Below are 26762 nucleotides of genomic sequence, written 5' to 3' on the forward strand. Positions count from 1 at the left end.
CATGTGAAAATTCCACTACAAAGAAAGTGGGAGGCAGTGAGATTTCGAACGCTTTGATACCATGTTAAGAACCTTGAGATCACCACCCCAAAAGCTAACTCTGATACCATGTTAAGAACACCACCAAAAGTTAGCTCTAAGGGTAGGAGTGCCCAAAACCTTATAAACTTCAAATTAGTTGTCCATACAACCAATATGTGACTATATTTCTGTAACACCCCAAATTCTGACAATTTATAATAGCATAAATAAATTCAATATTTTTATAAATAACAGCGGAAGTTCAAAATAATCGAATTTGGGAAGTGTTACCGCCGCACCTGTACAGGGACAAGTGCAAGGCTAACTCTATACATTCAAATCAAAATCTAAGACTACAATTTTTTTTTTTATACATAATATTTATGACAGCTAGAAATATCCGAGTCGTGATCCTCACTGCCCACAGCTAGCCACATCCTTTGCAACATGCTTTACTGAAAATCTGCTCCCCCGCAGCCGCAGAATCATTGCAGTCAAACAAACACAAAAGTCAGCAAAGCTGGTAATCCCAATCAAAATACGATTAATGTAATTAATAACAAATTAAATCAAATATCAAATAGTGTTCAAATCGATTCCACATTAATCAAATCAAATATGAATATAATAATCAAAATTCCATTATATAATATTTATCTTTATTAAGTTCATTTGATGTATTTGGTAATTATCAACTAACATATTTAGCACAACATTAGTCATAATATGATAATATTCACAACTCAATGACATTCTTCATAATCAAATCAAATAACAAATTTCATTATTAATAATGTTTAAGTTCATTATATTTAGTGGGAAGAGAACCATGGTAGACCCGGGAAACCTGCCGTCTACCCCGTGACCCGGGAAAAAACCACTGTTACCAGCCACGTATAATCAAAATTGGCCATAATCAATTCACATCTTCCTAGTGTGCACACCTCTTCCCAAAGTTGCTACTAGTATCCCGGGAAAAAACCACTGTTACCAGATACCACTTTGGGAAGAACGAATACAATCTTTTTCACATCAATTTCACATCGGAGGCATAAAGCCCAAAAGTTGTGTTCATCACTTTGGAAGGTACCATCCCAAAGCTATCCTCCCACCATTAATTTATTACAAACACACACAATCAGGAAAGATTCAATCATAATTATTTATTTTTTAAGTATTATCATCTCTAAATGAGTTACTCAAGGGCATTATAATTTTCCAAAGTATCATAATTCAAACAACTATTATCATAAATTCTCGAATTTATATAACAATTCAAATCTTCAACATTCATAACAGTAAAATCCAAATCCGATCCTCATCATAACTTTCCAATTTATTCAAGGATATAATAATTCAAATCTTCAACATTCATCACAATAAAAAATCCAAATATGATCCTCATCATAACTTTCCAATTTGTTCAAGAATATAATAATTCAAATCTTCAACATTCATCACAATAAAATCCAAATATGATCCTCATCATAACTTTCCAATTTGTTCAAGGATATAATAATTCAAATCTTCAACATTCATCACAGTAAAATCCAAATCTGATCCTCATCATAACTTTCCAATTTATTCAAGGATATAATAATTCAAATCTTCAACATTCATCATAGAAAAATTCAAATCCAATCATCGTCATTCAAATAATCCCATCACATCAATTATCATAGTTATAAATATTCAAATTCAATCATTAAAACACATATTTGGAAAGTTTTTCTTAAAGAGTATTATAATTCCATAATTTTCATAATTATTCAATAAGATCCATATATTGCACCTGAATTAAATCTTATACCATACATTGCACATAATTATAATTTCTAAAATAATAACATTTTATATCATATAATGCACATAATCATAATTTCTAAAATAAAAGTTTATATCATATATTGCAAGCTTATTCGGAATTCAACCCACTAGGGCTAGCCTAGTGGTGGTGGGGTGTGTAGTGTTTAGTGGGTGTGTGTGTTGCAGTTCGATTCCCATGTACTTCAAAAAGCTTATTCGGAATTCTTTCATTCTAAGGAATAACTTGTATCCATATTCTAATTATCATATGTAGTAATTTAAATTTAAAAAAAAAACAAATACCTATATATATATATATAAATGTTCATACAGAAATACTAAGAACATCTAGGGATTAAGATTACATCCAAGTTTTATAAAAGGAATAACCTACGAATAGGATTACATATACCAAAATTCATATCAATATAATCTCTAGGGATTAGGATTACCTGGTCTCCGTTTTCGCTAACTTCTAGAAGAAAAGAGTAATTTGGGACAGAGAACCGGTTGGTAACCAGAAGAATAAAAAACTAAGAAGAGAGAATAGTAGAGGAGAAATGTTGAAGAGTGAATTGGTTTGGTTAGGCTAGACCTCTATTTATAGTTGAAGTTTTGGGCTCGGATATGAGTTTCGTGCATTTATTTCCTTTTTTCTTTATTGATGTATCTGGCTCAGATTTTGGCTTTATACATTACTGACTCAATGCTGACTCATTATTGACTCATCATATCTAATCAAATTACCAATCAACATTACCAATCAATCATTACCAATCGAACATTACCAATCGAACATTTTCAATCAATCATTATTAATCAATCATTATTAATCAAACATAAATACATAAATCATCAATCAATTAATAAATCAATTAATCATAATTTATCATCTAATATATATATATATATAATTATATATTATCACATAAATCAAATAATATTACTATTATTATATTACCTCTTATTATTTTAACTATTATTAACTCATTAATTAAAAATATTAAATACCAATATTATTAATTACAAAAATACTAAATATCATTATTATCCAAAAATATTTATTATTATATTATTATTATTATTATTATTAATAAAAATATGGGGTATTACAATTTCTCAACACCCACCAATCGAAATAGAAGAAAGGAACAATAAAACACGTCAATAGAAAAGTTATTATGCTCATCACATACCTTGTGATAGCCATTGCGCGCGACGCGCATCAATCTTATGCTGATTCAATTTAGCAGACCTATTTGTCTAGAATCCACATGTTTATCCAATGAAAAAAGGAACACGAAACAAGAAAAAAAAATACCGTAGTTCTGATTTTCTTCGTCTGGATTATATAAGTTGCAAAAGTGATCTTGAGAAAAAAATTTCCTTGTCGGGAAAAAGGAAAAAAATATCTTCAAAAAGAAAAAATTTCCCTTTGTTTTTTTCTTGTTATTATTTCTGTTTTGGTTCCTGCTTCCTTTATTTTTCTGCTTGCTCGATTGCTTATGGTTATGGTGGCGGAGGGAGTTGGACCGTCAATGGAGAAGGAGGGTCTTTGGGTAAACTGATAAAAGTGAGTTATTTTAATAAAATTACCCCCTGTTTCCAATAATGTTTGACAATTAATTAAATATAATATTAAAAAAATTAATCTAATATTTTCAGTAATATTTTGATCTATCTAATAATATTTTAATAATATTATTAAAAAATTTATTTTTCACCATATTATTTGAAATTGTAATTTTTGGATAATTTTTGTCCCTTAATGTAAAGAACTAATTCAACCCAAAAGTTTATATGGTATCAGAGCCTCGTGCTCCGGGTTCAAACCTCGTCACCCCCTATTTTTTCTTGTGAAATTTTTTAGCACAGGTAGACTGGACCTACCTATTGCATTGTTCACTCTTCAAGCTTTTCGGTTAAATTGATTCTTTACACTTAATCAAATTCGCCAAGAAATGTGGGAGAATTTGCCTCCGGAGAATAATTTCAATAGTCTCGTATCACCATTTACTTATTTGTCTGAATCAATCAAAAACATATTGAGAAGAAAATAGAGAAAAGAAATAAAAAATAACTTTTTCTCTAAATGTCACTTTTTAAATAGAAGAAATAAATGAGATCTAGAGCATCTAAAAAATTCCCTGACTGCGTGTGTTGGTTCTTGGCCTCACTCGCTGACAATGTTGACCAAGCGGTGACAACAACAGGCGAGGCGGGCAGTGATATCATTAATAATTCAAATACGCATTTCTAATTACCTTTTTTGCCATACGTATTTATAATTCATTTAATGTTTTTGGGCTTTGTGAAATTGTGGGGACACTCAAGGTTGAAACTAGTTTTTAAAAAAATATATAAAGCACGTCATGACACCTCTATCTATAAAAAATAAAGTAAAATTAATTAGTTGAACATGTCACGTAGCTTTAGAAAAACTTTATATCGTTCCAAAAGTGATTAAGGGATGTATTGAATTATGATCTTAAAAGATTTTTTTAAGACAAGAAATCTAATAAATTTTAAAAAATTATTTACAATCGGAGAGATTTTAAATACTTTTTTAAAAGATATTTTTGCAATTAAGATTTCATAAGATGAGATTTTAAATAATTTTAATAGAATTTATAAGATTTGAAAAGACAATATGGATTTATAAAATTTTAAAAAATCATATGAATTTTTAACAAACATTCAAAATTACAAGAGTTAATGAAAAATAACAAAAAAATGAAATGATATTAATAAAAAAAAAGTAAAACCTAATATAATATTTTCAGTCAGTAAAATTCACGATAAAATTTCGTTTAGAGTTTTTTTGCAATTGATCTTGTAAATCTTGGGGTTTTTTTCTACGTGATGAGAGTTTTTTAACCATATATCATATGCATATTTTCATTGCGTATTCCAAGAAAATTTTAAATATGAATTTATGAGTTTTATTACATGAAAATTTAGAAAAAAATTCAAATTATTTTCAATCGATACATTGAAACCTTATTTGCTTTGGGGCTTTTGAAAAATAAGTTTTTAGTGATCTATTGACACAAATTGTTTGAAATCGTTTCCTATAGCGGAAGAGTTTCGTTCATAAATGTATTGTTATTAAACATAAGGTTCATATTATAAAAGTTTTAATATTTCTTTAAATCGATATTGTTCCAGTGATTTAAAATAAAAAATGATTTGGGAGTTTTTGTTCCTTTGTTATTTTCCCATTGTCTTTATGTTATTTTTAATACAAAAAGTATACATTTTTCTGCCAAGAAAAATTGCGATCAATAGTTTGAAAAATTATTTTTTAAACTTTCAAAAACTCTTAAAAATTGCTCAAAAATCTGCTGTTTTTGAAATGAATTAGATTAAAATCTTGTTGGGTTATTGTTTCTGAGTTGTTTTGTGATGATAATCGCTAAAAAATTTGCTGTTTTTGTGCTTTGATGAAGCTTCCATGGTGGAACCCGATTTCGAGCAAGTCGACCCGCCAAAAGAAGAAGAAGACACTGCAATAGAGAAATCTCAAGAAATCTTACGGTTTAGGGTGAGATTGTGAGAGAAGAATTCTATTTATATTTCTCACTAAAAAATCTCACGAAATCCACACTAATAGAAAATCCATTAAAATAGTTAGATTTTTCAATACCACAAGATTATTTTTTCTTTATTTAAAATCTCGATTGAATACCAACGGATTTGGAAGGACTCTAAAATAATATTTTAAAATCCTAATAAAAAACCACATGACTTTCTTTCGATCCTTTAAAATCCTAGTTGAATACCAATGGATTTTTTTGTCCAAAAATAATTCATTAAAATACTTTAAAATCTTAATCCAATACACCCTTAAATAAATTGCAAATTGGTATGTTTACCTACCATGTAATATGTTATCATTCTAATGCAAAATATGAGATTTGAAGTTTGACAAAGAAAACAAAAAATTTTAGTGTAAAATATATATGAAATTTCCTTTGAAGCTAATTTTTGGTGTAAGATTCTCTCAAATTTTGCACCAATTGGCTTTTTACTATATTTTGTAATTGTAACATAACATTGCAATATTCGCACATAGCTATTAAAAAAACTCATATGAGATTTGGAGCCCCGGCCATATCAGAAATATAATACTCTAATATATAATTTATATAGACTTAAATTTTTTTTACCTTACGAACAAACTTTTGGGATGAATTGTTTCAATATTCTTATCATAATATTAATTAAATTGATATGCTGGCGACCTTTATAATTTATCTGACTCAAGATGAACCTTAATAATTAACACCTTCAAAAAGAATTATAACATATTTTCTCAACTATATATAAATAGATATATCCTTTTATAATTCACGGTTTTTTTCTTCTTCTTTTTTCTTTAGCGGTGGATTTCACGGGGCTTTTAGTTTTAATGCTACTACTGTACATGGTCTTTGTCTCGACGAAGTAAATTATACATCAATGACGCAGCAAAACCGATATAATTGAATCAATAAATCTTACACTTGCAACCGCTATTGAAAATATGAGTACACTGACAAAAGTATTCACAAGAACTTAAAAAAGTCAACTATAGACCTGTTGAGGGTGCGCGGCTTGAAAATAAAATAGTACAATTATTGATGATAGAATAATACGTACAGAAATGAATGAGGGTATCAAGATCCGACTTGTGTGCCTATAAAAACCAGTGCAAAATTCAAGTTGAACATCTCCAGCAAAAACAAACAAGCAATCTCCATTTATTTAATTAATAAGAAAGAAAGTGAGAGTGACTGGTAAAGACATGTCTGGAGAAGGAGATCATGGGATGGGGATAGAGGAAGGGATGAAACTGAAAGAGCGAAAGGTATCATGGGCTAAGCTGCGCCGCGTTGACTCTCTAAATTTGGAAGCTGGAAGAATTTCTATGGTTGCAGACCACCCCTCCAAGGTAAACAACGGTAAACCATACCAATTGAATAATATCTACCAATTGTTAAACTGCATGTTTAACAATAATTAATTATATGTATATGTATATATATGTTGGATTCACTTATATACATACATACATACAGATGCCTTGGAGGACGACGCTGTTCCTTGCATTTCAAAGCATAGGAATTGTATATGGTGATATTGGTACATCTCCACTTTATGTGTTTGCCAGCACTTTCCCCAAATCAATTAAGAACAACGACGACATTCTTGGCGTCCTGTCTCTCATCATCTATACCATTGTTCTCATACCCATGCTTAAATATGTCTTCATTGTATTATGGGCAAACGATAATGGCAACGGTACGCTCTAGATATTAACCATTTTTTTTTATATATATTGATCATAATTATTTTTTAAGGTGAATCGGCTTCATTAATTTTTTTGAAATTTTAATTTTTTGAATCGATGATGAGATAATTTTGAATTAGAATTTAGTTATGATTAAAATTTCTTACCTCAATATATTTGATATGAATTGAACTAAGATCGCTACCTACTCTACTACTGCCAACTGCCCTACACTCAGTTGATTGCTTTTCCTGGCTACATGTGCTAGCTATCTAATTCTGTTTTCAGCTGTACAAGCAAAATATCCCGTTTGATTCTCGTGCTTTGAGTTTAGTGTCAAATTTGTCCTTATTAAGATAACTTCTTTTTAGAGCAAGACCCCCTCTTACTTAATCACTTGCGTTATTGTGGTTATGTTGTAATTACCTATTTGTTTCTGTTTTAATGGTTATGTTGTAATTACCTATTTGTTTCTGTTTTAAAATAATTATAGCTTTATGGGTTTTAATTTATTTTTATCTTTTGATATTTTCATTGAGTAAAATAAACAAAAGCATTATTAAAGTATATTTTTTTATTTGAAAATATTTAATTACTTTTTTTTATGTTTGTAAAACCTTAAAACAAAAATTATTGAGACTTATCATTGCTAAGTATATGTATAATCATATTGATCAACGATCAATAAACTCTATCGTGATACTACTTTTCAAAATTTAAAATTCCAGCAAGGTGATGAAGAACCCCTTTATTTAAAAAAGATAGCTTTTTGAACAAAAAATCATTCTTTTCTCATGCATGCGCTAGACTAGAGAGGACCATATAAAATATAAAAATAATGAATGGGACCATATAAAATATAAAAATAATGAATTCGTAGAATTTTTTTTTTTTTTTAAATTTTCAATAACATTCATTGGCAAATACTTTTAATTAGTTTCTCGTTGTGTAATTATAATTGCTTTAACTACCGTTTACTTGTTTTTATCTTTTATAAAAAATAAAAAATGCGAACTGACTGGCACAGTGGCACTGCATGATTAAAACAAGGTTGTTGTTTTTTGAATAAACGGTCAAAGTTAATAATTGAACCACCTCCCCCATATCAGTTTCATAATAACTTCCACTTTGCCATATTTTATATTTTAATAAAGCTCTTTACTTCCGTGTGTCTATCAATCTAGTATATATATATATATATATATATATATATATATATATATATATATATATATATATATATATATATATATATGGGTCCTTCTGCTGTCGCTGAAGAGAAAAATTGCAGCAAACTATTAACACTAGGTTACGGAGCCGTATCTTAGTCCAAAAAAAAAATACATCAGGATACGGGCCCGAATCCTGATGAAAATAAGTGTTGCTGTACATTTTCTCATCTGCAGTGACCAGAGAGCTATTAACACTTATATATATATATATATATATATATATATATATATATATATATATATATAAGGATAACTGTAAATAATCTTATCTAAAGTGACTGTAGAAATATTTTTCCGATATATATATAAGAATGGTTATATTTACCAAATTTGTTGTTTACAAACTCTTATAATTTATATTAGGAAAATATTACTCACCTTGCACATGAGATATCATCTCTCATTTTCTCTTACTTCGATTTTTGTACCCCACCTTTTTCTTTTTTTTCTTTTGAGACTAATAAAACCCTTTATATTATATATACATGGGTTTATATATATACATTTTGTCAATATAATTCTCGTGATATATATACATGGGTTTATACTTCTTATGTAACATAAGTTTACAGCACACATATATTCAGGTGGATTTTACTGAAAATAAAGTAAATAAAAAAATTAAAAACATTAGCATTCAAAAATAATATAAATATAACATAAGAATTCTTATATTGCATAAAAAATATAAATCCCGTATATATATTTGGTTATACTACTTTTTTTTTTTTACTCTTTTAATGTTTAATACTAAAATGAATAGTATGTATTTCTACTTCTAGTATGGTGTATAATTTTACAGCATAATAATAATAATAATAATAACTTTGTGTACGTCCAGGTGGAGCGTTTGCACTCTATTCGTTGATATGTAGGCATCTAAAGGTGAGTTTGATTCCAAATCAACAACCAGAGGACAGGGAACTTTCTAACTACAAACTCGAAACACCATCTAGCCAGCTGAAACGAGCCCAGAAACTAAAGCAGATCCTCGAGAATAGTCACTTTGCGCGGATTCTCCTTTTAGTTCTTGCCATAATGGGAACTGCCATGGTCATAGGAGATGGGATTCTTACCCCATCAATTTCAGGTTAATTTCTTGATAGTTTCACTTTGTTCTATTTTTTTATTGTGTTTTCACTGGTTATATATGTATCATGTACGTGTGTCTCTTTTTCCCATTTACGGTTTTTGATTCATACTTTTTAAAAAAGGTAAAAAAATTAAAAAAAAAATTCCATACTTTTTAGAAGCTAAAAATAATTTTTGAAAAAAATTTCTAAAAATATTTATATCATAAAAATGTCTTTTTTTAAACTGAAACAAATGAATTCTTAATCTGCGTGAAAAAAAATGACATAAGAAAATGAGGTAAAGCAAAAATTAGAGGTGTAAATAAATTAGGTTAGACTAGGTTTTGACTTAAATATGTTAGGTTTGTCCTTTTAGGCCGTGTAGGATCAAATTACAAGTTTGGTCTGACCTGTATTTAAAAAATAAAAGCTTTGGCCTAGGCCTATTAGCATGTTTAAGCCTATTAAATATATAATAATAAAAAATAACTAAAATAATATTATTTTATTATTCAAAATTATTAAAATAATTATTTTATTTAATATAAATAATATGATATAAACCGACATATAGGCTTATAGGTGTACAAAAAAAAATTTATGCTTTATTTTTTAAATAGATTTTTTTAAAAATCTTGGTCTGTTTTATTTGATTATTTATAATAGGCCAAGCCTGACCTAATATAGATAAGGTTGAAGGGTCCTGTAGAACAGCCTAACCTATTTACACTCTTACTAAAAATAATTTGTAATAATATTATTGATTATATAACTCGTGGATTTGGATGGTGGCTTGACATAATTATACTGTTCAATGCATTTGCAGTTCTTTCTGCGGTAAGCGGGATCAGTACATCACTAGGTCAAAGTACGTAAAATTAATGTTTATTTTATTTTTTTAATTTAAGAGTGATAAAAATTGTTATAATATGTGTCTAAATGTATCATTTTTAATGTGTGTGGGGGCGGGGCGTGCTCTTTTTTGTCCTTTTCTTCAGATGCTGTAGTGGGGATCACTATAGTGATCTTGATCATCCTATTTTCCGTGCAACAATTCGGGACTGACAAAGTGGGAGTCTCATTTGCTCCAATCATTCTAGTGTGGTTTTCATTCATCGGTGGAATTGGTCTATACAATTTATTCAAATATGACATTGGGGTATTACGAGCTTTCTATCCAAAATATATATTTGACTACTTCAAACGGAACGGTAAGCAAGGATGGTTATCACTTGGTGGAGTCTTTCTATGCATAACAGGTGAGCAGCATCTCCTCTTTTAATCTTGTTAATTTAGTTGTATCATTCTTTAATTCTAATTAAGAAACATATAATCTTAGGATCTGAGGCCATGTTTGCCGACTTGGGTCACTTTAATGTCCGAGCCATTCAAGTAAGTAAATAATTTTATGCTTCTACTACGCAATACTTCTAGTTCAAGGCATATATATGCTAAAAGAGTTAATTTGTCGAACATCAATTTATTTTACATTACATTGCTTGCACAATATTATTGTTTGTTTCTTATGCGGACCCATATCATTGTGTTCTCTGCAAAACTTGTGGCCAATTCCCGTATAGAAATTGAAAAGCTATATATGGAACCGCCAATTAATTATTTTAGTTGCAATTAAATTGATCAACATCATACATTACCTGTTGCAGATTAGCTTTTCTTTCGTTACATGTCCAGCAATATTGGCTCAATATTGTGGGCAAGCAGCATTTCTACGAAAGTTCCCCGAGAAAGTGGATAACGCTTTCTATGCAAGTATACCGCGTAAGTTGATTAATTTTAAAGAGCAATCATGGAAGTTCAAATTAGCATTAATTAGTAAATTTTAGTTTAGTTAATAAATTGATCACTTTTGTTTTTTACTTTATTGTGTATAACATGCAGACTCCTTATATTGGCCAACATTTGTTGTGGCTGTTGGTGCTGCCATCATAGCCAGCCAGGCAATGATATCAGGAGCATTTTCCATTATATCCCAGGCTCTAAGTCTAGGTTGTTTCCCAAGAGTTAAGGTCGTGCATACTTCCACTAAGCACCGGGGTCAGGTGTATATTCCTGAGGTCAACTACATGTTCATGATTGCGTGTATTGTCGTCTGTGCTGCCTTCAAGACCACAGAAAAGATTAGTCACGCATATGGTAATAAAATGCTAATTATAAAAATCCTTAATTTCTCTGCCATGTGTATTCAAAATTCTAATTAAGCTTTTTGTAGTATTATAATTAATTAGCAAAGCATGACAAGTGGGCAAGTGCTATTTTGAACGCATGCAGGAATTGCAGTTCTTGGTGATATGATGATCTCAACATCCCTGGTTTCCCTCATAATGCTTGTTATATGGAAGAAGAGCCTATGGCGGGTGGCTACGTTCTTTTTGGTATTCGGTTGCACGGAGCTTCTTTATTTCACGTCTCAACTAACCAAGTTCACAGGAGGAGGCTATCTTCCAATTGCATTAGCTCTTTTCTTGACGGCAGTAATGGGAATATGGCATTATGTGCACAGAGCAAGATACATGTTTGAACTAAAGAACAAGGTTTCTAGTGAGTATTTGAGGGAACTGGTGAACAAAGAAGACGTGAACCGAGTGCCCGGAATGGGACTTCTGTATTCTGAGCTCGTACAAGGCATTCCTCCTATATTCCAACACTTAATAGCCAGCGTACCATCTGTCCATTCAGTTGTTGTGTTTGTTTCCATCAAGGCTATTCCTGTTAGTAGAGTTGCATCAGAAGAGAGGTTTTTGTTTCGGCATGTGGAACCAAGAGAGTATCGAATGTTTCGTTGTGTCGTGAGGCATGGTTACAATGATGTACTTGAGGATCTTGCCGAGTTTGAGTCAGAGTTAATACAAAATCTGAAGAGATTTATTCAACAAGAAAGCTTTATGCAGCTGGAGGTTGAGGGAACAACAACAACAACAACTGAATTACAAGTACCTGTCTCTAACATTATTAATGAGAGTGAGATGGCAGACATCCCACAAGGTAGGTCTACTACTAGTTCTTGTTCTTGTGTAAGAATAATACCAAATCAAGGTGGGACGACCTCATCAGATTCTATTCAATCAATTGGTGTGAAGTCATCCAGTTTCACTGCCCCTCCCATTCAGGGAGCTGAAGAGGAGATTAAATTTATAGAGAAAGCAAAGGAGAAGGGTGTGGTGTATATGCTGGCGGAAGCAGAGGTAGTAGCTCAGCCAAATTCATCCATCTTGAATAAGATAGTTGTCAACTATGCTTATAGCTTCCTGAGAAAGAACTTTCGCCAAGGGGACAATTTGATGGCAATCCCCCGTAATAGACTTCTCAAGGTTGGAATGACATATGAAATATGACACCTATATATATATATACGTGAGTTGCTGAGGTTATTAGGTTAATTAGACTATATATATATATATATATATATTATCGAGGGGATCGGTCATACTTTAATCAAGAGTGTTTCAGTGTAATTTGTAAAAAATAAAAATTATGAACGGATGATTCCCATTATATAAACAATCAGTAAAACAAGCTTCTTGGAGTTAAGTGAATGTTCTGTTCCAATAATAAAAAAGGTGTATCATATGATATAAATATCTTTGATTTTTATTTAAAATTTGTAACTTTTCCACCAAATCATGTAAGTCTTGAATTATATAGCCTTTTCTCTAAAAGTTCTGAGCAATCCCAGTGGTACAACTTCATCGAAGACACTCTACTCTATACAGTGAATCCTATGTGGAGTCAAACAGTCAAACAGAAGCCATCATTATTTTCGGTGCTGTGTGTGTTTAAGGAGATGGTAAGGGAGACTTGTATGGGTACCGAAACCAGTTGTCCACAATTATTCGCCATTAATTTTATAATAAATGGTTAAAACTGTTAATTAAATATTGAAAAAAGAGAAAGATTTGAACAAAGAAATGAACGGTTAGATGGACCCAACGGTTTACATTTATTTTGTACGGTAGTATTACAGGATTTAATGAAGGATTTTTATAAGAGTTATGTGGTAGGAAAAGTGATTGTATTATTATATTATAGAGATTCGTTTTACATGCCGAAGTTTTTTTTTTTTTTTTGCTGGGGTCCCACAAAATGTTGTGTGTGTAGAAAAATTTTTGTGATCATGTTAAATGATAGATGATAAACCCTTTAATGAAATGTATAAAATCAATATATACAAATTAAATTTAAATCATTCTGGGTAAAATTGTTTAAGCAATAACACTCAAATTCCCATGTGCGGTTCAGAATTGAATTTTATTTTTTTTTTGGTAAACGAAAATCTTTCTATTTTTTTGAAGAGAAATATTTCTTCCGAGTCACTTTTTTTAACATGTTTAGTTAATTTTTTTATATAATTAAAATACATATATAATAACGTTCTTCAAAAAAATAAAATTCTAAAACTGAATTTTTAAGTTTATACCTTAAATAGTTAAATACATTAGATGTGTGGATGGAAAAGACTGAAGTCTGAATTTGATTACCATTTTATTAACTGCGCCAATCAGTATCTTTCAGCATATAATATTTATCATTTTAATTTTACCAAAAGGCATAATACGTATCAATTTAAAATTCAAATTATATTAATTTTAATGTATTTTTAATAATTTTTTCCCAAAATAAAATTATATTTTAAAAGAATTAGATTTAAAATATTATTTTTAATCATGAGTAAATTTTTTAACATAAGTTCTTTCAAAATAAATTCTTTTCAAACTAATGCAACTAAAACATAAAACAAAAGCAAAACGGTGTAGTTAACTTGTTCTTTTGCTCTAAAAAAGGCTTGGTCTTTATTCCGCTTCCACCACGGTCTGTTGCCGTCATTGTTTAGGTAACTGCTTCATCTGCAAGATTTTCCGACTAACGTATTCTGAAATTGGTGATTCCGTCAGATTGGCCCAACCCAAATGCATGAGTATGAGTATGAGTATGAGTATGAGGAGGCATAAGGTAGTTACTTATTACTGAATCTGAATCTGAATCTGAATCTTACAATATGCGTTGCTGGATTAGGGATATTGCAGTTCACTGTTATCATCTAAAGGAATGCAAACATAAAACTTCTTTTTTATTTGGAATTATATGTTTTGTTTAGTTTAGTATAGTTTAGCATATGAAACATTTGTTTAATCAAATTTGGCAACCATATCATTACGGTTTTTTTTCTTCTTCAGCTCTTCATCCTTTATCAGACTGATTCGGCTTGACCTATATATATATATATATATATATATATATATATATATATATATATATATATGGGTGATTATCCCAAAACCATTTTCTTCATTCACATGCTTTAACTCAAAACATCTGGCTTATCACTTGAGCCAATAGTTGTTGGCTCATTTCGGATTTTTTTTTCTTCACTTCGTTCCCTTCTCCTTCTCATTCTGCCTCATTAATAGACTTAGATGAAAAATTAAATTCTGGGATTTGCAGAGCATCGGTTATTTAACCTTGACCTTGTTTCATTGCCCATAATGACTTCTCTAATCTAATTTGGTGGAAATAAGTACTATCATTATTTGAGTAGCTGCCACCACCCTTTGGTGCTGGTAGGTACATGAGATCGTGATTCTTTTCCTATGTTTCTGGGAATGGTTATATTACCTACCTATTTATCTTCCTACCCTTACTACCGTTGATTGTATTTAAATCAACTGTTGAAAGAAAAACAAGAGGTGTAATTAGTTGAGAAAAATAAGGGAGAGATTTTGGTGCAAACAAGTGGTATCATTATTTGAGTAGCTGCTACCACCCTCAATGCTTATAAGTTATAACCTCTTAGGTGTTGGTAGGTACAAGAGATCGTGATTCTTTTCCCGTTAAGTATATTTGTATCCTTGTCTAATTATTGATCAAAAGAAAAAAAGGAAATGCATGTTTTTATATCATGCTTTTAATTATACTTGGTGTCCAGATTCTGACCAAGTTTGGTTTTGTCACTGTCTTTGGACTGGTCTTGCAGGGCATTTTGGTTTGTTTGCGAAGTTCTAAACTGAAATAGGGAGTTTATAAACTAAAAAATAATGGTGAAATTGACTATGATTGCTCGTGTCACTGATGGTCTTCCACTAGCTGAGGGACTTGATGATGGCCGTGATCTTAAAGATGCTGAGTTTTACAAACAGCAAGTTAAGGCATTGTTTAAAAGTCTTTCAAGAGGACAGAATGACGCATCGAGGATGTCAGTTGAAACTGGCCCTTATGTTTTCCAGTATCCTTGTGCTTTTGTATTCCATAATTGTTTAGTGGTGGTAGTATACAAATTGTTTGGTTATCTTGCTTGTTCCACTCTCATATTGTAATATACATGTAGTATCTGAACATAATAGTAAATCCCGAGCCACAAGAATTGTATGAGAATTGATAATAACATCATGCACACAAGAAGTTCATCTATGAGAATATGGAAGTGTACATAGTTTTCTGTTCTATAATATGCTGTTATCTTAGTGTAATTACTAGGCCTCCTGTCCTGTCCAGAGGATTGGGATGCTTTCCTGATCATTATTTCTATTTGTTCACTTTTTTTTTTTTTTCCCCTTATAGCTGCAAATCTTTTGTTTTGGGACATTAGAAGAGGCTACTGTCTGTTTTCTTTTTTAGGATAGATTAGTATCTCCTTTTGTTCTAGAATCACAATTCAGGATGTGCTTTTATATATGTTATGCATGTGCAAAATGGGATACTGGTTATGATGCTCCACAACATTACTTCCTTGTCTACAAGACTACCATATATATATATATATATATATATATATATATATATATATATTTGTTTGCATTAACTTTATTAGGATAAGTTTTCATAACCTAGAGTAGCCTTGACAGAACTTTAGTTATATTACTGAAGGACGTGTCTGTTACCTGACAATGTGTGATCGTGCATACCCTAAGAAACTAGCCTTTCAATATCTTGAAGAGCTCAGGACTGAGTTTGAGCGAGTCAATGGGTCTCAAATTGAAACTGCTGCCAGACCCTATGCCTTCATTAAGTTTGGTAGATATCATTTTAATACTTTTCCTTTATTTTTGCATCATTTTCTATCATATACTACTCATAGTATTATTATCTTTTTCCTCTGGTGTTTATTCTCCCTTTCTTTCTTTTTTTTCTTTAAAATTTTGAAAAGATACATTTATACAAAAAACAAAAAAACTTTACCAGGATACCCATACGCAGCGCAATATTGCAAAGTTGAATGATGAACTCTATGAAGTCCACCAGATAATGACTCGAAATGTGCAGGAAGTTCTTGGTGTTGGTGAACAGTTGGACCGTAAGATATTCCTTCTATTTTCTGAATAGTTGTAGTTGTAACTTTATCTCTGCTGATTGGTTGGGCTGCAACATCCAAATTTATAGCTACAAGCCTCCTTAATTTGAATAGAATATGAAATTCTAGCCTTCTACTAATTTAACTTCCCCTGCAGTTGTGCTCGCCCTATTGCCATCTTTTTAATAAAATTCAGTTAATTATTATCCATAAAAAAGAGAAGAAAATAGAAACATGGGTCTTTTAGCTGAATGATTAATGATAGTCCTTTTTCCCCTATTTTTTAAATGTTTTTTCTGTGTTGGGGTGATTGTTTAGGACAAAGAGTATTTGTTCAGAAGAATAAAGGGAAGACAAAATAGTTACTTTAGACAATTAGAATAGTTAGGTAGTTAGAGGGGATTAGTAATAAAGTAAGTAAAGGTACTGGGATCATTTGGGAAATTGTACTTTCAGAGAACCGAGCAAGTGGTTAGTTGTGAAAAAGGAAATCCTTGGAGGAAAGATCTTTCTTCTTGTTATGTTCATTTTCAGTCAAGCAATAAAATATTAAAATCATTATTTTCTTTTCTCTTTTTCCATCATGGGTTCCTAACAATTTTGGTCCGACTTGTTGGATCTTTTGTTGGGGAAGAAATGAAAAATTCAGTTGTGCTCTTGAAGGTGACCAGTGATCAGGTATTATAGCCTTGTTTGTGGGATTCGAGTTTTTATGAGCTTAACCAGATGTTGCATCCTTCGATGAAGAAGCAGAGAATCGATTGTGGGGAAGAAAGAGTGAAGGTGCGACCCTCTCGGGAGATAGCTTCGTTGCAATCTACAATGCAATAGAAAATTATAAAACATGTTTAGAGGAGGATTAGAGATAGCTTCACCATGGTTAGATATAATATAAACCATTTGTTTGCCTTCACCTAACCACTTAAGCTTTTGGGATAATTGGTTGCTTGATCCAGAGGGTCTGACCAAGTGGTCTAGTGTTCGATCATTGCCGCTTAAGGATCGAACAAGTGGTCTAGTGTTCGATCCTTGCTGCCCCATGTGTTTACCTAATAGGTTAAACTTTAGGAGAGTTGGTTACATGACAATCACCATGGAAACCACTAGACCTAGCCTTGGAGTTTGAACTTGCTAGCCAAGTCTCTATCGTTGAACTTGGATGCATGTATGACTAATAGCATCGCGATGGAGCAAAGGCAAAAGGAGTATGTGGCCGCAGCCATGGAGATCAGGGTTATACAAAGTCTACCTATGTCCCCATCCCCAACTAAGCCGCCATTGATATGCAGCAGCAAGGTATGTCCTGCTAGAATAAACAATTTGGTTCTGGAGAAGGAGAAAAAGGGAGGGGAAGAATTGAAATTCTGCAAAGTGGGTCGAATTTTTTACTTAATTGGCTAGGCCCAAATCGGTCTTATGAATTGGATCCATGCAGAAGGATGAAATTGGAAATTCTGCCAACAAGCTCATTTTTGAACTTAGTGCCCAAGTTTATAGGGGAAAAGCACTACAATGCTAAAACGGGAAATGGGCCAGATTTGATCCTCGAGCAGATGGGTACAATTGCCTTCCAGCTTCAATTTCAAGTAACCCAGCTGAAGAAAGCATTAGTGGCTCATCCAGTGGGACCTAAGTTCCTAGTTGATTCGGAGGTATTTTACTTGGAAGAATAAAGGGAAGACAAAGTAGTTAGACAGAGTGGATTAGTTAATTAATTAGGGAAAGTAAGGGTAGAGGGATCATTCAGGTAATATACATTAGTTTTTCTCTTATTTCTTACAAGTTTCAGTTATGATCTTTGGTTTAGGGATAACTACCATGCTCAATTAAAAGCAAGAGGTGCCTTTGCCCTTCCAATAATTTGGGAAAGGCTGCTGTAGTCACACACTCCCAAAGCAATCAATGCATGTTGGTTTTATCTTGCTAGCATTGTATTCAAATGCTTATTAGCTTATGATCTCCCATTTCTAGTTATAAAACTGGATGAGTTTCTGTTTCAAGATTTTTCTCAGAAACTTTTTTCAGAATTTTCAGAGTTCCACCTTCATTATCGTGATAATTTCACACTCTTATTTCCCACACTTTTTGTTTGTGTCTTGGTATATTTGCTGTTTATACTTCCTTGTGAACTACAAAGTTTATTTTCTACATTTGATTTCAAATTCTAACGTGCAGAGGTCAGCCAAATGTCCAGCCGCTTATCATCAGAATCTCGCATATATGCTGATAAGGCTAAAGATTTAAATCAACAGGTTAGTCCTTTTCAGTTTAAGTACATCATGTATATGACTTCTAATGATTTTGGCGATATGTTCTTCCTTGGTTGCTGATGTACATTGCTTAATTCAGTTTTGACTTTTGTTCACTTGGAAACTATCCAGCTGTAGTTGTAAATAGTTTTGTGGTAAGACTTGCGTTTTTTTTTTTTTTTTTTTCCGGTAAACAAGACTTGTTTTTTAATTTATATAGAATCATGCAACATGCAGATTATCCTGAAAGCTAGCATAAATTGTGCAATTTTGCATTTGCTTTATCTGAATATCATTATCAGGGTTTACTTTTTATTTTTAGCTATTTGAAATAGTCTAGGCAACTGGGATTTTTTTTTAATCAAAATAAATAACTAAAGTTGATAAATGGTTCTGAGGTTTCTTTATCCATGTTAGGGATATTTCTTATTGCTATTACCTCGGTTAAGTAATTCTTTATTATGCCAATTTGATTATTGTAGACAAAATCCTGTATCATGATTTCCAAGTATCAACAGGTTTTGTATGGATCTGATTTAACCCTGGCAAGCGTTAAGAAGCATCGTGTCCCTTTCAAGCTTCTAGCCCATGTTTTGATTTTATTTATTATAAACATCTTGGATGTATAATTCAAAACGGAATCTTTATTGTAGGCTCTGATTCGGAAGTGGGCACCTGTTGCTATTGTTTTGGGAGTTGTTTTCTTACTTTTCTGGGTCAAAAACAAGCTTTGGTGATCGAGCATAGTATATGACATTTTTATATTGGCTTGTGCTGCTTTGACTACTTTCTTTTGTCCCAAGACTATCGAGACTTGGACAGATAGGTTGGACCCGTATACGTTTTGGACGATGTCTACTTTTTGTGGACAACTTTGGTTTAAAAAAGACTATCCTCTGTTACATTTGAGCATGGCCCTATCAGGCTTTCTGGAGCTGAGACCTTTTACCTTAAGACTAAGAGTCTAAGAAGGCAAGTATAGAAAACTTAAGTCCTTGGGGACGCATGTAGGCATTTCTTTTAAAAATGTTTATTACTCAGAACTATTGCCTTACTGATAATGAGTCAATTGTATAACCCTTTGATTTTATTTTTTTCAATTTGAGTTTCAGCTGAATTAGAATTACATTTTATATGACTTTTTGTTAATTTCATCTTTACTTGTCACGAGTAATAGAATGGCCAAGAACTGTTGAGTCCCATTATCTAGCCTTTTTAAGGAGAAGTGTTGCATTTAAAATAACTACGTAATTATTAGTTCTCTACGTAATTATATTTGAATGGAAACTTCATTGTCTGCTAGAAAGGTTTTTGGAGTTGCTGAGTGGGGAGTTTCCGTTGACCACTATTTACCTAAGCCGTAAGGAATAATTGGAGCTTTATTAAATTTTGATATAACCATGAAGTTGGGATGCGTTTATCGTTAGCGTGTAGACGAATTAGAAGTTCTAATTGCATGTGTTGTCAAACCTCTCGAGAATTTTAAGAAAAGAAATACCCTTCATACATGATTTGTTTTAGCTATTAATGATCGTATTATAATAACTTTGAGCAATCGTTTGACTAGAGGTTGATATTATTTATTTGGTTCAGATGTCACAATGTCTTGTTCTAACAGAATAAATGAAAGAGCTTGAGGAAGTTCCTGTATCATTAGACTAGGCTTCTAAATGTTCAGCCTCATTTTATTAACGTTGTCCGAACCTCGTATTTGTCTTCACACGCCAGATTCAGATTCATCTGCAATGTAAGGTGCAAACAAAATAGACGAGTTGTGTCCACCAAAACCGAATGAGTTTGAAAGAGCCACCTTGATGTCCAAACGTTCCTTCTGCGAGCCCACAATGAAACTCGAGTCCTACCTCAAATACAGTCAATCCAACAGTTACAACTAACTTATCGGCTTGTGAGAGGGAAAGACATAAGCATTTATTCTGGTTAGTATATTGAAGAATCTGTGAAACATACCACGTTCTTATCTGGGTTCTCCAGGTTGATATTTGGATGGATCCATCCCGTCTTTACTGCCTAGAGTTTCAGAAGGAAAACACTTTTAACTACACACAAGTTAAAAAGGATCTAACCACTCTTAACAGATTTTTTTCATAAAAAGGTAATAATAGTCATTTAGCCCTATCTGAATTAAAAGTTATCGACAGTATCGAACATTCGAACTATTCGAAGTTTCAGACATAACCAATGTATATAGAGAATGAGAAGCTAATTACCATAACTGTTGCAACTGCTTCCACAGCTCCTGAGGCCCCTAGTAAATGACCAATCATGGATTTTGTTGAGTTTATCCTAAGCTGCAGACGACATAAAATTTAATAGAGTTAAGAAATACACTAATATATTAATTATTTGAGTACGAGTTGAATCCTTGATTTTACCTCTGGGTTCTTTCCAAAACAACGGATCACAGCTTCATATTCTTTTAGATCACCTGTCAGAGTAGATGCAGCGTGCGCATTTATATAATTAACATCTCTTCTGGCAACCTCTGACTGCGCTAAGGCCTTCTCTATGCAAAGAACAATTCCTGTACCAGAATATACACACACCGATAAACTAGCCCTTGTACTCACTTTTTTTCTTATTATTATTACAGTTCTGCAAATGTGAGTGCCACACATATAACATATTTTTATTACCTCACCCTTGTGGTTTATTTAAATGATAAGATATTGTGTTAGGTATGTCATCTGGAATAACTCCTCTTAAAATTTAAAAATATGGTTTATAGGGGGTGATTGGAGGTAAGAATAACTAAATCCCGACTATGCTTTTCATATAACTACATACTTACCGTCAGGATGAGGCTCAGTCATGTGATATGCATCACAGGTGAAGCTTCCACCCAGAAACTCTGCATATATTGTTGCTCCTCTTTCCTAGGATATTAATGAGAGATGAAATTAGTAACAGTATCATTCCCAAATTGTAGATTTTGTGAAAAATTGAAAAATCCAAGTCAGGATACCTTAGCATGTTCAAGTTCTTCCAAAAGGAGAACTCCAGCTCCTTCTCCCAAAACAAATCCATCACGATTCTGCTCAAATTGAATGTTCTTCTCTAGGTAAGATGTAGGCTAAAATACTACTTAGCATGTCGGTAAGTATGTGAGCATGTGAAGTTTTAGAATTGTCATGTAACAAAATTCATTCCTTTTAATCAATTTAGTTCGGATAGACACATTTTTTGAGGACCTAAAATCAGCAATATCAATAAAAAAAATAGTAGGAAAAGTTATATACATAAAAGAGGAAGTAAAGCAATTTATAAAATGGATTTTCAGAGAGAAGTTATAACATTTGTATTCATTATTGAACTTAGACGTATTGCTAGCAATATGATTTTACATTTATAGGCAATCAAGTGACACAACTGTGAAAGATAAGGGAAGGAGGAAAAAAGAGAGAGATGGAAAGGTGAATGCTATACACAATCCCATGGACGTGAAGCCTTGGTTGGTTCATTATTCCGTTGGGAAAGAGCTTTGACAGCCACAAAACCTCCCAAGCCTGCAAATCCAGTTTTAAAGTGAAATATGTTAAGTTGATTAATGATGAAATTGTACTAGTCAAAGCACATCTACAATCAAAGAAGCATATTATGTACCAACTGGGATAACTGCTGCATCAGAACCTCCACAGAGCATCATGTCCTGAATTCCATATGATTAACAAGGGTTATTTGCTTTCATTTCTGTGTTTGACATTCGAATGTGTAAAGCTCTAGTTAAAATGCAAGTATTATATGATAAATGCTGATGCTAAACAAAGAACTTACAGTTTCACCTCTAGTGATATGATTTGCTGCACTCAGTATGCAAAAGTTACTTGTAGCACAAGCTGTCGAGATCGAGTAGTTGGGGCCCATCCATCCCTGCAATTTCGGATGCAAATAAACCTACATTCTCAAGTATAATCCGTGTGTGGCCACAATCTTGTTTTTACATAAACTGACCAGATCCATCGCTAGGAGAGCAGAACCTATATTAGTTGTAGCAAAAGGTACACAAAAAGGGTTCATCTTTTTGTACGAAACCCTCAGTGCTTCTATAGCATCACTAAACACCTGACAGAAATATATTACAGAAATGTAAAAGATGGAGGAGCATTGAAATTGATTAGAATGGATATTCATGCTTAATACATCAAAGTAAATACAAAAACAACAAGGACTGAATTTAAAAGAAAATAACAAAATTGTTGCTTGCTGTCAAAGAAAAGAAAAGAAAAGAAATTTGAGAGAATCACCTGCATGCCTCCTAGTGCTGAGCCAATTATAACTCCGCATCTACTTTTGTCTAACTTTGCAGCAACTTCCTCTGTGATTCCGCCATCTGTCAATGCTTTCTTACCAGCAGTGAGCATGTAAAGCATGAATTTGTCCGCTCTTTTAATAAGCTTAGATGAGACCCATCCATCTGCTGAGAAGGACTTGATTTCTCCAGCAATTCTCTGATTGAAAGAATACTACACTCAATTTGATGTTGTTATCAGTTACTACAATGAATGAGAGCCAATGCAGTATGTACCGTTGGAAACTGTGTGCAGTCGAAGCCCTCTATTTCACTAATACCACTGATGCCACTGAGGAGATTATTATAGAAGAAATCTGGATCGTGACCAACTGGGGTTACTACTCCTAACCCTGTTACAACAACCCTTCGCTCTATGAGTGGTTTCTTCTTTCTGGTGACTTTCTCTGAAGGATTCATCGTCACCGCCATAGTTTTGCCTAAAATTAGAAGGTAATCTCTACGCATTTAAGAAGATATTTTGAACTTCTAAGACACTTAGATATGTAAGAGAATAAAGCTTGCAGCTACAATTTAAAGATTGAAATTATCTTTTTTCTATTTTGGGGTCTAAAAGTATGGGCTATTAGACAGTGAGAGGTAACACTCTCCTTTCCCTAATGGTGGAAGATCTCATGCAAAGGATTTGAATAGTTGAGCCAACTGATACATTCCAAAGATTGGACTTTGGAACATATAGAATTTAGAGGCCTTATTTTCCTTTATGCATGCAACCATGCATAAGGAAACAAGTTTGCCAATTTGCCAAGAATCAAAATAAGCCCAACTAAAGTGTTGTGATATATACCTGAATTGGAAGCTAGACTTGTTGAATAAATCCTTCCAGATGAGGCCGCTTTTGAGCCAAAGAGGGAAGAGGCATTGTTGACAAAGGAGGACAAGTAGGAAGATAGCCCCATTGAATTATAACATTCCTTGTACGGTTCAAGTGCAAGACATGAAATCAAATTTTGAATACCATATCCACAGAAAGGTGAAAGCATTATACTTGTACAATCAGAAGGTCGTCCACCATTAATGCATTTGGACAAGAACTTCTTTGGCCTAGTTGCCCATTGACTAAGCCTCTTTGGAGACTGATGCTGATGCATGGGGAACCTTTTAGAGCGATGTTTGTCGTACGTTACAGACATGCATGCAGCCACTAGCCATGTGCAGAGAGGGGAAGCCACAAAAGAAGGTCCCATTGATGATGACACAGAGACCTTCCAGGATGAGGAAAAAAGTGAAGAGACCCAGATGGAAAATTCAGAGGCAGAAGGTCATAAAAGAAGATGAAACAAGAAATGGAAGGGAAAACAGGAAACAGGTCATTATCATTCACTAGATGACATGCAATAAATGTGTGAAACTTCCGCAAGCAGAGTCGTCCAGGAAACCAAAACCAAGCTCTGTAAGTAGCCGTGCAAAATGCATCTGCATGTATATGTACAACTTCCCCTGACAATTTTGAATCCAACATAAATAGAGCACTCATGCAGTGCATGATTGGCCTTGCCAAAGAAATTTCATTTTGAGCACCACTAGGGTTAGCCTAGTGGTGTGGGGTGTGTGTTAGGAGTGTGTGTAGTGTAGGGTGTTGCGTTCAATTCCTTGTAACCTCAAAAAAAAAAAAAAAAATTTCATTTTGACTTCTTACATTCATCCTTAATTTCTTACTCCATTTTAATTAAATGTGTACCAACTGACCTGTAGTTTGTTTGCTTTAGAATTTAGATTCTTAATTGGTATCGTCTACCACAAGTAGATATTCAATACATAACCTAATACAACCTACTTAAACCCCTCAGTCTCACCATTCAACCAAACCTAGTGATTTGGTATCGTCGAACCTTTGACACAGCACAAAATATTTATTTCCTTTAAAAGTACATATATATTAGTAAGTGTTACTTTTCTGTTTGCGTCACCAAACATGTAGATACTATAAATCGATTAATTTAGGTTAAGTTTTCCTTAAATAAGTCTATATTTGTTTTAAAATGTTAAATACGATCCATTGGCGTTTTGGTTAAAATATAAATGTTTTACTTAACCTAAAAATATATGTAGATACCTGTATTATAAGAATGCCTTCAAATAGATTAAAAAAACTTAAATTTTGTTAAAGGTTAAATACAAAATTTAGTGTTCGATTTATAATTAATAAATATAATGAATTATGAATTATATATCTAAATAATAAATAAATTAGTAAGCTTGATAATAAATAGACTTTTTTAAAAAACTTTCAAATAATATATAGGTTTAAAGCTTCTAAAGTTATTTTAGATAATTTTATCTAATGTTCATAAAAATACACACAAAAATTTGTGTGGGATCCATGTGGATCAATGTAAAAAGAAAAGAGAGAAAAAAAAGATGAATCCTATACACTTTTTGTGTATATTTTGATGAACATCAGATAAAATTATTTAAAATAACTTTAGAAACTTTAAACCCATAATATATATGTGCTATGTATCGTTTATTCGTTTATATAGATTTCGCTCGAAAGATGGCAGTTCTGAATGCAACCAAGCATGTTCTACAATATTTTACTTCTGTTTGTTACTTTCAAGCTTTAACTAATTATGAAAATTGTATCAAATTAATAACAACTAGAATAAAAAGGATAAAACAAACCAGAAAAAAGAATATTACAAAAAATTTTGGTAGTAGATCTGTAGGATGTTGCCCAAATATATGTAAAACATATTAATAGTAAAAGGAAAATGATTCTCTCACGTCAAAATTTTTATTTTTTATTTTACATCCTTGAATAATATACGAGCTTTAATAATGATAAGCAATTATTACTTTATTAATCAAATAATATTTAATTAGAAACTTGAATATATAAAATTTATGTATAAAGAATGCATGGTGTACGAAACTTCGGTGTTGCAATGTGTAATATATTAATATTATTCAGGTACCAAACGACCCAGGACTTTAATAAGATTTTAACAGGCTCTGACAAGGTTGACACTATCTGAAATTAGGAATGGAAATAGATCTCTTGTATATTAATTAACATGATTATATCATATATATCATATGAGAAGATCTTAATATATAATCAATAATTAAATTAATAGTAATAATTTTGTAACTTCTTATCATTATATTTTTTTCTCTCTTCTCTTATCACTATTTATTCATCTTTATATAGTTAAGATTTTTTCGTATGACCATGTCATGTTAATTAATACATGATATAATAGTCTTTTTCTAAATATAAACCAAGAGAGGCTTAGATTTGGGGAATAAATAACTGAGATCACTCCCGGTACTCAATCCCCATTTAATCGCTTTCATGGAACATAGGAAGCAATCAACCATAAAATAGAATACTCATCACTCGCAGACACACAAAGGCAGCTTCAGAATTAATATTGTTGGGTGGAGAGAGAGAGAGAGAGAGAGATTCAAAAACTCACTTATGGTTGTTGGTACATGGGCTTGACTATGTGCTTGAAAGTTGAGACCATTCATTT

General features: G+C 32.1%; 3 protein-coding genes across 3 annotated transcripts; 2 read left to right on the forward strand and 1 right to left on the reverse strand.

The window, feature by feature from the left end:
* The first annotated feature begins 6647 nt into the window (after nt 1-6647).
* Nucleotides 6648-12757, forward strand: LOC133297631 (potassium transporter 5-like). Its single transcript, XM_061496798.1, has 10 exons — nt 6648-6760; nt 6888-7110; nt 9173-9421; nt 10231-10272; nt 10403-10663; nt 10744-10796; nt 11069-11183; nt 11304-11558; nt 11694-12383; nt 12459-12757. Exons 1-10 carry the CDS (start codon nt 6656-6658, stop codon nt 12755-12757), a joined length of 2292 nt encoding a protein of 763 aa, XP_061352782.1. The 5' UTR covers nt 6648-6655.
* A 1399-nt stretch (nt 12758-14156) lies between these two features.
* Nucleotides 14157-20135, forward strand: LOC133297629 (25.3 kDa vesicle transport protein SEC22-1). Its single transcript, XM_061496796.1, has 6 exons — nt 14157-14372; nt 15394-15642; nt 16270-16430; nt 16564-16710; nt 18883-18959; nt 19610-20135. The coding sequence occupies exons 2-6, from the start codon at nt 15455-15457 to the stop codon at nt 19691-19693; spliced, it is 657 nt and encodes a 218-aa protein (XP_061352780.1). The 5' UTR covers nt 14157-14372; nt 15394-15454; the 3' UTR covers nt 19694-20135.
* Nucleotides 20136-20640: 505 nt separating this feature from the next.
* On the reverse strand, nt 20641-24470 carry LOC133297628 (3-oxoacyl-[acyl-carrier-protein] synthase II, chloroplastic-like). Its single transcript, XM_061496795.1, has 13 exons — nt 24071-24470; nt 23500-23702; nt 23219-23422; nt 22926-23036; nt 22749-22844; nt 22578-22623; nt 22401-22480; nt 21940-22008; nt 21766-21850; nt 21350-21498; nt 21185-21265; nt 20925-20984; nt 20641-20814 (listed from the first exon to the last, which is right to left on the reverse strand). Exons 1-13 carry the CDS (start codon nt 24468-24470, stop codon nt 20674-20676), a joined length of 1725 nt encoding a protein of 574 aa, XP_061352779.1. The 3' UTR covers nt 20641-20673.
* Nucleotides 24471-26762: the final 2292 nt, after the last annotated feature.

This window comes from Gastrolobium bilobum, unplaced genomic scaffold (genome assembly GCF_033153095.1).
Source record: "Gastrolobium bilobum isolate Gb01-03AN ecotype WA unplaced genomic scaffold, APGP_CSIRO_Gbil_v1 utg18271, whole genome shotgun sequence".
Lineage (NCBI taxonomy): Eukaryota > Viridiplantae > Streptophyta > Magnoliopsida > Fabales > Fabaceae > Gastrolobium > Gastrolobium bilobum.